This window comes from Tetrahymena thermophila (genome assembly GCF_000189635.1).
Source record: "Tetrahymena thermophila SB210 genomic scaffold scf_8254659, whole genome shotgun sequence".
Taxonomy (NCBI): Eukaryota; Ciliophora; class Oligohymenophorea; order Hymenostomatida; family Tetrahymenidae; genus Tetrahymena; species Tetrahymena thermophila.
The window spans coordinates 497,467-507,314 of record NW_002476426.1 but is presented as its reverse complement, the minus strand read 5'-3'; the positions used below and the strand labels follow the sequence as shown (position 1 = coordinate 507,314).

The 9,848-nt window shown below is 21.5% G+C and overlaps 3 protein-coding genes across 3 annotated transcripts; all 3 read left to right on the top strand. All coding sequences in view use genetic code 6, as the record gives it.

Annotated features, from left to right (window-relative positions):
- Positions 1–1,236: 1,236 nt before the first annotated feature.
- TTHERM_00046950 (hypothetical protein) lies at positions 1,237–5,439 on the top strand (the record flags this gene model as incomplete). The annotated part of the gene is made up of 7 exons (XM_001014690.2): positions 1,237–1,921; positions 2,320–2,553; positions 2,837–3,894; positions 3,968–4,385; positions 4,448–4,741; positions 4,796–4,929; positions 4,981–5,439. The coding sequence occupies exons 1-7, from the start codon at positions 1,315–1,317 to the stop codon at positions 5,437–5,439; spliced, it is 3,204 nt and encodes a 1,067-aa protein (XP_001014690.1). The 5' UTR covers positions 1,237–1,314.
- A 1,107-nt stretch (positions 5,440–6,546) lies between these two features.
- Positions 6,547–7,458, top strand: TTHERM_00046940 (MORN motif protein; the record flags this gene model as incomplete). Its single annotated transcript, XM_001014689.2, has 1 exon — positions 6,547–7,458. Exon 1 carries the CDS (start codon positions 6,607–6,609, stop codon positions 7,456–7,458), a length of 852 nt encoding a protein of 283 aa, XP_001014689.1. The 5' UTR covers positions 6,547–6,606.
- A 1,180-nt stretch (positions 7,459–8,638) lies between these two features.
- TTHERM_00046930 (hypothetical protein) lies at positions 8,639–9,825 on the top strand (the record flags this gene model as incomplete). Its single annotated transcript, XM_001014688.4, has 4 exons — positions 8,639–8,921; positions 9,087–9,199; positions 9,302–9,501; positions 9,549–9,825. Exons 1-4 carry the CDS (start codon positions 8,780–8,782, stop codon positions 9,823–9,825), a joined length of 732 nt encoding a protein of 243 aa, XP_001014688.3. The 5' UTR covers positions 8,639–8,779.
- Between the last annotated feature and the right edge of the window lie 23 nt (positions 9,826–9,848).

Genomic DNA, 9,848 nt, shown 5'->3' with positions numbered 1-9,848 from the left:
AAGCTTTAATAAACTTGTATATTTTATTATTCAAATAACCAGTTAGTTTAAAGATTAATAAAAAAAATCTACCGTTTTTTAATTTTATAAATTGTTTTTAAATTTTTGATTTAAATTGTAATTAAATTTTTTATAATGCGTCATTAGAAATTTTTGCAATATTTAAATAAATTATTATAAAATGTAGTAATGAAATTTTTGAGTAAAAAAATTATATATAAAATCCCATTCATTTGCTTTTGGATTTAACAAATTATTTTATTTTGCAATTAATTAAGTTAAGATTTATGAATGTAATTTACATTTATTAAAAATTTTAATATTGATGATAGTAGATAGAAATTTCTATCAAAATTATACATTTAAACAAGGTTAAAAATTATTTGAATAAAGAAAAAAGTAGAATATACTATCAAATAAGAGTATCTAAATAAATTTATTATTTCTTGATATTAATTTTTTTCTTATCAATCGATTCAAACAAAATGTACAAAAGTTAATTAAAAATATATCAAAGGCTATTAAAGATCAAAATTTAAATATTAAAAGAAGAAAGAAGAAAACCAAGGCAAGCAGGTTTAATTATTAAAACTAAATTTTTTGTCTTAAATAGAAACAAATTTTTTCTTTTAATTTTAATAAAATTTAATTTCAGTCAATTTTTAGCTTTATAAAAAGAATGAAAAAAATCATAAAAATTATAATAAATCTATGATATTAAAAAATATTATTTTTATTATAAAAACAAATTATCGCAAGGTAATTTGGAAATTTTATGAAAATTTAACCTTTTAATAATAGTATTGTTTCAATGTTTTCAATATTATGGGATAAGCTACAAAATGAAATTAATATTATTAAAGATAACAGAACATACATGCCCTACCATTTAATAGTTGTTAACTGCAATAAGATAAGAGAATAATAGTTAGAAAGATATAATTAAGATTAATTAATCTAATAAAATTCGTGAATTAATTTAAGCTTTTATAATCAAATATTATAATAAATATTTTAAATCTTAAAACTAGAAGTTTTAAATTATTTTATTATTTTGAATGCATAGATATCTTTGAAGTTTGAAAATTTTCTACTTAAAATATCAAATTTACGACATTTTGTTGCAAGCAATCAAAATAAAGCAAATCAAAAAAAAAAAATTAACTTCAGACTGTCCTATTATAAAATACAAGAAATCTCTACAATATTTATAATTAATTGCAAGATATTTTATACTTTTACATCTAAATCCAATAACGAAAAAGAAAAATTAAAGAAAAGGATAGAAAAGTTTATAGTAAATATTATATAATTATGATAAGACGCCTTGTTAAATTAGCATCCCACAAATAACTGGGAACAACAAATCAATAACCAAGCAAATTTACTATCATGAATAGCTGCACTTATTTCTCTAGTTTATGTTCTTAATAAGCATTTCATAGATTCTCAACTAAGAAGTTAGGTAATACTAAGAGCACATAAACAAGCACATTTCATAAAACTCCTTTCACGAATGGAGAACCTTAAGTATCATCTCTTTAGTTTAATTTAGATGAAGATGAATGTCCTGAGTTAAATGAATTGAAGGAGTATTTCACAACTTAGGAATAGGATGACTTAGATTAAAATGATGAATTTTTAGAAGATGATGAAAGAGGACTCACTTAATTCGACCTTAATGAAGGTGGTGAAAGTGATTTTTCTGAAGAGTTCGAAAAAGCAATATAAAATAGTAATTCAAAAAGACTTAATAATGAAAAATGTTTATTTGATTCAAAGAGCAGTCAAAATATTGGTCGTAATCCACAATAAAAAGGCTTATTTTCAGCTCTTGAAAGCTAATAAGGTACTGAATAAATAGAAGAATCTTAAGAAAAAAAAGGGCTAATGTATTTGAGAAAGAATAAAAATCATCCAAGTAAATAAATTATTTATTATTTTGAAGTAGATTTATCTTAGTAAAAACAATAAATTCATATTTTTTGCATAAATATTTGATTTGCAAAACGAGAAAAATAAAAAAAAACATATTTCGATTTATTTAACCCATTTTTCTACCTGTATCCCTGCTTACTTGCTAATTTTAAAAGTAGAGTTTTAGTTTTTCAATGAAAAAAATAATCGATATGATATGTTAGTAAGAATTTTAACTTAATTATTTAATAAATGAAGAAAATGAATGATAATTATGCCATTATTTATCTATAAGAAATAGAATTGTTTCATATAGAGATAACAAAATTAGCAACAAACAATATTTTGTTTATAAATTTAATTAATTAAATTAATATTAAATTTCTTTATTTAAAATAATAGCTTTTTTGGAAAAAAAATTCGGCTTAAATATTTCTAGTGATCCAAGAGAGAGATAGGCAGATTTACAAAAGTTTGTCTTAAAGGCCCTTTAGCTCTTAAATGCAAAGCAAATATAACATTTTATTTAGATTATTGAATACTTTAAAAGCAAATTAACTACTCATAATTTCAAGAAATCATAGAATGTTCATGAAGAATTCTTTATGAAATAGGTTTATAAGCTATTTGAAAACAGTAATTAATTAATTATTAATTGATTATCAAACTAATTTTTATTTATTCAATAAAACTCAAACAAAACTCCTAAATTAAAAGAAATAGAAATTATTTATCCTGCTCCCATGCAAAATTATAATTTCTAGAAAAATCTGTATTAATTCAACTTTTTTATTGATAAAATTATTGCTTTAACTTAAATAACTCAGCTTTAAAATATTTTGCAATAATTTATAGAAAAAGGAGTCTTTTTATTGACTTTAAAAATGTTTGAAATATTTAATTTTTTTTTTATAAAAAGACTAAGCTGATGAACTTATGGATCTATTTTTAAAGTGCGACTTAATTGATATTAACATTAATTTATTTAACAACAATGTAGTAGACTACGAAAAATAATATGAAATTAAAAATAAATTTAAATAATTTGATTCATTTTGCAAATAAAATTAACCTAATGGCAACCACTTCTTGTTGAACGAACTTGCTGAAAAATATAATAATATTGATTACTACAAGTATTCATCTTTGTAGCATGAAGACTTGGAAAATTAAATTGATGAATTAGATATTGACACATTTGATAAAAGCAGCACTCACCACAATAAAAACTATTCTTAAAACGAGTCAGCTATTGAACATTAATAGGAAGATATTTATAAATAAAAGCAAGTTAATGAATTTAAAAAATCAAGTAAAGAATCCTCAAATGTATTTGAAGGAAAAAACAAATAAACAAAGTAAATAGATAGTACAAATGTTGATATTTTTTAAGGCGAAATTGCTATGGATAAAGAACACTAGCTATTTTAAAAAGTTACCATGTATGAATATGAAAAGCATGGCAGCATTAAAAATTTAGATTCAAAATTATTTGAGTAATTAACTCTAAATGAGAATAAAAACTCAATATAATAAAAATATGACATATTCAAGAATGACAGTCTCTAAAAAAATTGGAATTCAAGTTTGCTAGATGAGCAAGAAATCCCTTTAAATACTTTACCAGAAAACTCATTAAGTATCAACTAGAATCTTATCTTTAGTGAAAATTTAATGCTTGAGCCTACAGTTTATTCTTAATAAAAGATAATGCAAATAGGAAGATAATTTGAAAGCTAATTTGATAATAATCTTAGCTTAATTGATGATATAGAAAATGAATAGTCAATGTCAAACAGCTCCAATCTCCCTCTTGTTTCTAACTAAGCCTCTGCCATAAACATAAAATTACAAGAAAAAGATTTTTATGAACTCCTTAATTTAGAGTCAGAACGTGCAGCAATAACTACAAAGAAAATCAATAGAATTCACAATAATAAAATGGTTTTGAAGTCTGCCTTTGAAGTCAATGTTTAAGTAATTAATTAGCATTTAATTTAATTTGAACTCTCTTAATTTGTTTTTTTTATTTTATTTTATTTTATTTTAGCAATCAGACGAAGTTATCCTCTTAAAGCAAGAAAAAAATTTAATCCCTAAAAAATTTGAAAAATCTAATTGGGTTTATTTATATAACTTACCTTATGATTTGAACGAAGTCCCAAATTATACTACTTACTTAAAGAAATTCATAGAGTCTTCATTTGGCGAAATCGAAGATATGAACTTCTTCAACTATAGAGAATTCTTCGAAATTGAAAGAGTTAAGGGTAAAGAGGATCCAATTCATAGAAATTTAAGAGATTCCTTACAAGAATAATATATTTAAACAAATGTCACTTCTAACTCACCATCATCCCCAAATGGCGAAAAAACTAAAAGAAAATCAACAAAAACTGGAATTAATGCTCTAAATGATGATGAGCTCTTGGAACATATCTACTAAAACAACTAGATCAATCCAGATTGTAATTTTTCTTAAATTTTTCTTAAAAAATGTATTTCTTAAATAATTTAATAATACGAATAGTTTGTAATAAAACCTTGAAGAGAACTGAAAAAATTCTTGAAAAAATATAAAATAAGAGAGAGAAAAAGTTTAATAGAAGTTATGCCATGATTAAATTTAAAACTTATGAGCAAAAAGAAAAGGTGCTTTCTTAAGACATCAGATTATTTGGTATCTAAAATTTTAATGAAATGTTTTACTTTGATGATGCTGATTACAAGAGAACCTTAATTATCACTAAAATCCCTTGGGGTATCAAAATAGAGTATTTGATTAATAAAATCAATCAATAACTCAATAAATGCGGTCTTAAGCGTAAAAAATTATTTTAATATTTCAATTTAAAAATTTTTACTAATTTAAAAATAGATGTTAAAATCTCAACCGAAAACATAAATCTGTCCAAAATTCTTACTAATTATTACTTAATGGTAAAAATGAATGACTTTAATGATAGTTTAGATGTCGTTAACGCTTTCAAGAAGCACGAATTTTTCATTGAAGTAATTTTTATCTTAATTTAAATGATCCTATATATATTTTTTTCAATTTAGAACTATAGACTTGCATGTCACCACAGCCACGGTAGCTTAAAGTAAGGACCTCAAGGTTTCTATGAAATTGTAGATACTTACTCAAGTGTATATAAATAAGAACTACTTGAAAGAGTCCAAGAAAGAAAGGTATTCGAAATCTGGAATATTTATAAAGAAAATACTGGATATTTAAATACTATTCGTGGAAATATGCCTCATGACTCTTAAGATAGTATTGAAATAAAGGAAGATGAATTAGAAGATTACAATGAATATGATACTGAAAAGATCTCAGCAAGCACTTAATCTAATTATAACTTCTAGCCATTTAACTCCTCAGCTGCTGGTTTTTCAAAATCTTAGTAGTATTCCTAATAAAGATCAATGTCAGACTATGGATACTATGAGCCACAAGAACAATAAGAAGAATAACCTTCAAATGATTTGATTGAAGAGATCATAAACAAAAAAAAATGAAAATTAACTCAAACACAAGCTTGATAAACATATTTAAATTTCAAATATTTAATAATTAAAAATCGAAATTATAACATTTTCAAAATAAATAAAAATCTCCCTCCCTCTAAACCTCCCTATTAGTTCAACAAAAACCGCTACTGACTTTTTCTATATTATAAATATGCTAAAATTCATCAACAACAAAAACTATTATTGAAGATATCAGTAAGAGGAAAAACTATTAAATAAACAGTATAATAATTAAAAAATAAAAACATTATTTAAATGTAAACTATATATTCTCTTATTTATCTATATTATTAATGATTGCATCACTCAATCTCCATTTATAAAATACTTACTATTTAACATATATTTTTAAATCCATTTTCATAAATAATTTAAATAAAAGATCTTAAATAAATCAATATTTATACTTATTTTACGGTTTATGCTTTCTCTTATTAAGGGATATTTTTATTTTTTAGCATCACGATCATAAATTTTTATAAATCAATATTTAATTTTATTTATGAGTAACAAAATAACATAACTATTTATTTTTAAATAGCTTTAAACATTATTTAAATGTAATTCATTTATTTTTTATATATTTATTTTATTAATGAATGGTTGAATCTACTCAATCTCCATTTAAAAAATCAAATCTATTTAAAATATTATTAATCTTTTTCAGTAAATATTTTTAATGACATTAAAAAAAATAAATTTAATCTTTTTTCTATTTGAGGAATATTTTTCTATTTTTACTTGTTAGCATTGCTATCATAAATGTTTGTCAATCAATAATTATTTTTATTGATAAAAAAATTCCTTAAAATAACTAATAAGTTATTATTTTAATAATTGTTATAAAATTGAATAAACAGTTTTTTTGAATAAAATGAATTTGAAATATTTAATTTTTTTTTAAAAATAAAATTATTTCAATTTGAGTTTATTTGAAATATTTACAAAGCAGATTACAAATTTAAAATTAAATTAAAGGTAAATAGAATATAAATTGGAATAAAATATGCAATAACAATAAGTCATTATTAATAACTACTAAAGCTTTATTTGATTCTATTTCATATTATATTTATTCAGAATTTAATTATTGCTTGTAAATTAATTTTGAAGAAATTAAAATCAATTCTTAGATAAAAAAAAATAAATTCTAAAATGTACTAATTAAACAAAAGATGTGGCTTCTTCAAAAAGAAGATTGTTCAAAATGATGCTGAAAAATATCACTACTTCTTTATTTCAAACTCAGGAATTATGTATTTTGACTAGAATTGGTTTAGGGTTAGGAGTGCTATCAATTAATGTAAAACAGTAGAGGATGTTGAATAAAAACTTATTAAAGAGGACTTTAAGCAAATTGACCTAAAAAAGTATTCTATTAGTAGTACAATAAGCAACCATCAATATGGGGATTAAGTTCCTTTTACTAATAGACTATGCTTTGAAATAACATGCGAATAATTACAATATTAACAACTATATATTTTTGGTTTATCAGATGATACTGACATAAATGAGCTATACAATTACTTTCGCGTTATTGAAACCACAAAAAAAGACAATTAAGAAAACTCTCCTAATTAACAAGTAAATCCTCCAGCTAATACAGCTAATTAAATAGAAGTAGAAAAAGGTAACTAAAAGGTTTTAACCTTTTTCTCTTACATTTTTCAGTAATATGAACAAAAAATAGATCAAGATAAAGTAGAAAAAAATAATGAAGAAAGATACCTATATGATATTATAAATTAAATTGATTCTTTTAAAAGCAATAACATTCCTGAAGACTAATAATAATAAATGCTTGAATTATCTGATTAAGTTACATATTCTGGCTAAATGGTCAATGGAATGCCCCATGGTATAGGTAAGGAATTTAGTAATGATGGAATATAATACGAAGGCTCATACAGATTAGGAAAACGTCATGGCCCTGGCTAATTTGTAGATAGTAACCTCGATATGCATTAATATGAATATATTATGGGCAGACCAGTCGGAATTTGAAGTGACAAGTAATCCAAGACCAAATATTTAAATTAAAATTGAATGAATTATATAACTAATATAAATAAAATTACAATTTGCCCACAACTATTAAATCTTATTTAATACATTATATAAAAATCTTTAAATAAAGTTAATGCTATTAAAAATGTAAGCTTTTTGTGCAATGTTAAATATTAAACTAGTAAAGATTTTTATTTTATTTTGAAATTTTAATTCAAAAAATTTTCTTTTTTAAATTATTCTATTTCATAAATAATTTTTTTTTAAGTCAAATAAAGATTTTTTTGGAATTATTTTTAGAAGCAATTCTTGATTTTTATATAATAGTTTTAATAAAATTAAATTTTATAAAGATAAAAAATTAAATTCAAATAATAATTATTATGGAATCCATGGAAAAAAATTTGAATATAGTTTTAAATTTTTATTTAATATTATTCAAATACTAAAATAAATAGAAAGTATACTTTTTTTTATATATTTGCATTTAGAAGTTATTAATTAAATGTAATAGCCGAAATTAGATTAGATCATATTAAAATTATTAATAGAAATAATTTTTAGTGCAATTTATTTTGATTATATATACAAATAAATATATTTATTATCAACTTTATTGATTTTTTAAAAATAAAATGAATAATAACTAGTTTTTTAGGATTATTATTCAAACAATTACTCTTTTTTAAATTATTATAATATTATAAATTGTTTTTTATTAAATCTCCTTGTTTTATAAATTTTTTGTATAATTGCATTGAAGCAATTAATTAAATAATTGTTTATATTATATTAAATATTATTAAGATTGTAAATTAAATTAAAATAATAATTTTTGTGAAATTTGTGTAAAATAATTTGATTATATTAACAAATTTTTATTTAACATAATTTAAATTTTAAGAATAAAATAGAAAATAAAACTTTTTTAATATTTGTGTTGAGAAAAAATTGATGATTTTTTATTAGTTGAAATTAAATTAGATTCTACACAATTTATAAGCTAAAATAATTTACAAATGACTCTATAAATATATTACACAAGTTCATAAAGTTTTTCAAGTAAAATGGAAATTAATTTATTTTTTTACTGTTTTTTAGTGTTTGAAAAAAAATTTTAATTATTAATTATAATTTCTAAATTTACAGTGATAATAAAATAAGATTCTTAATTTAGTTAATTTTGGTTTAAATTGTATTTCAAAAGTAAACTAAAATTTAGTGTGTTTTGTTCAATTCAAAAAAATAAATAAAATTAAAATCTTTATAATTTTATATATTTAGAATTAAATTTTACTTACAAGATTGGATAATCAAAATGGACGGACAATAAAATTAAAATTAATCATAATATTTGATGGAAACGGATAGAAAGAGATAATATTTGACTTAAGACATATATGATCAAAATCAAGATACAGCACCAATCAATAGAAAAAAAAATATTCAAAACTAAAAAGGTAATATTGAAATGCTAAGATATTTATTTTTTCATACTTTAAAGCATAATTGAAAGCAATAGAATAATTTTTATTCTTAATAAATATTCTTATTTAACTTTTTTTTTTTAGTTTATTCTAGTTTTTGCAATATATATTTTAACATAAAATATTTTAAATTTGTAGGATATTTAGGTGAAATAGCCTTTTCATCAAAAATTGGTGACAAAAATTTTAGATTATATAAAGACAGTTCTCTAGGATTTGGTTAGAAAGGTTAAAACATCTTAATAGATTAAGTATTTACTGATTTATTAAATTATTAATTTATCAGCTCAAATCATTTTGTTTGTTAAAACTTTTTCTTATTTCTACTTTTAAAATTAATTTGTTAATGCTAGGACTGGGATGAAGACATTGAGACAGACAACAGTTGTGCTGAAAAAGCTGTTTAAAAGTGCATCAAACAACTATACTAAGCCTTGAGACATCAAAGAAGAGGAATAGATCCCACAAGTCCTTTTGTCCATGACTACACTACATTAGGTGAGAGATATTTTAAGGAAAATTAGTTGATTAATTAAGATAGAAATGGGATAAAGTAAAAATGATTTTAAGTTTACTCAAATAACAAATTTTTTAATATAGCTAAAATTGTAATTAAGACAGAAATTTAAAGATTAGCGACTCTCCTTTAATTCAGTCTAAAAGTTAAATTATGATTTAAATGTAAGGAATGATGAACCAAATAGACATATAGCAGAGTTATCTGTCGCAACAATAATAGATAAATCATGATATTTTGGGTTAAGAAACTAAAAGAGATTTTATGAATACTCCTATTAGAACCAAAGCAAGTTTTGCTCGTTAAAGCGATTCTGGATACAATTAATCTTTGAATTAGAATTATTCCTAAAATTTATGATCATTTTAATAAATAAACTCTTA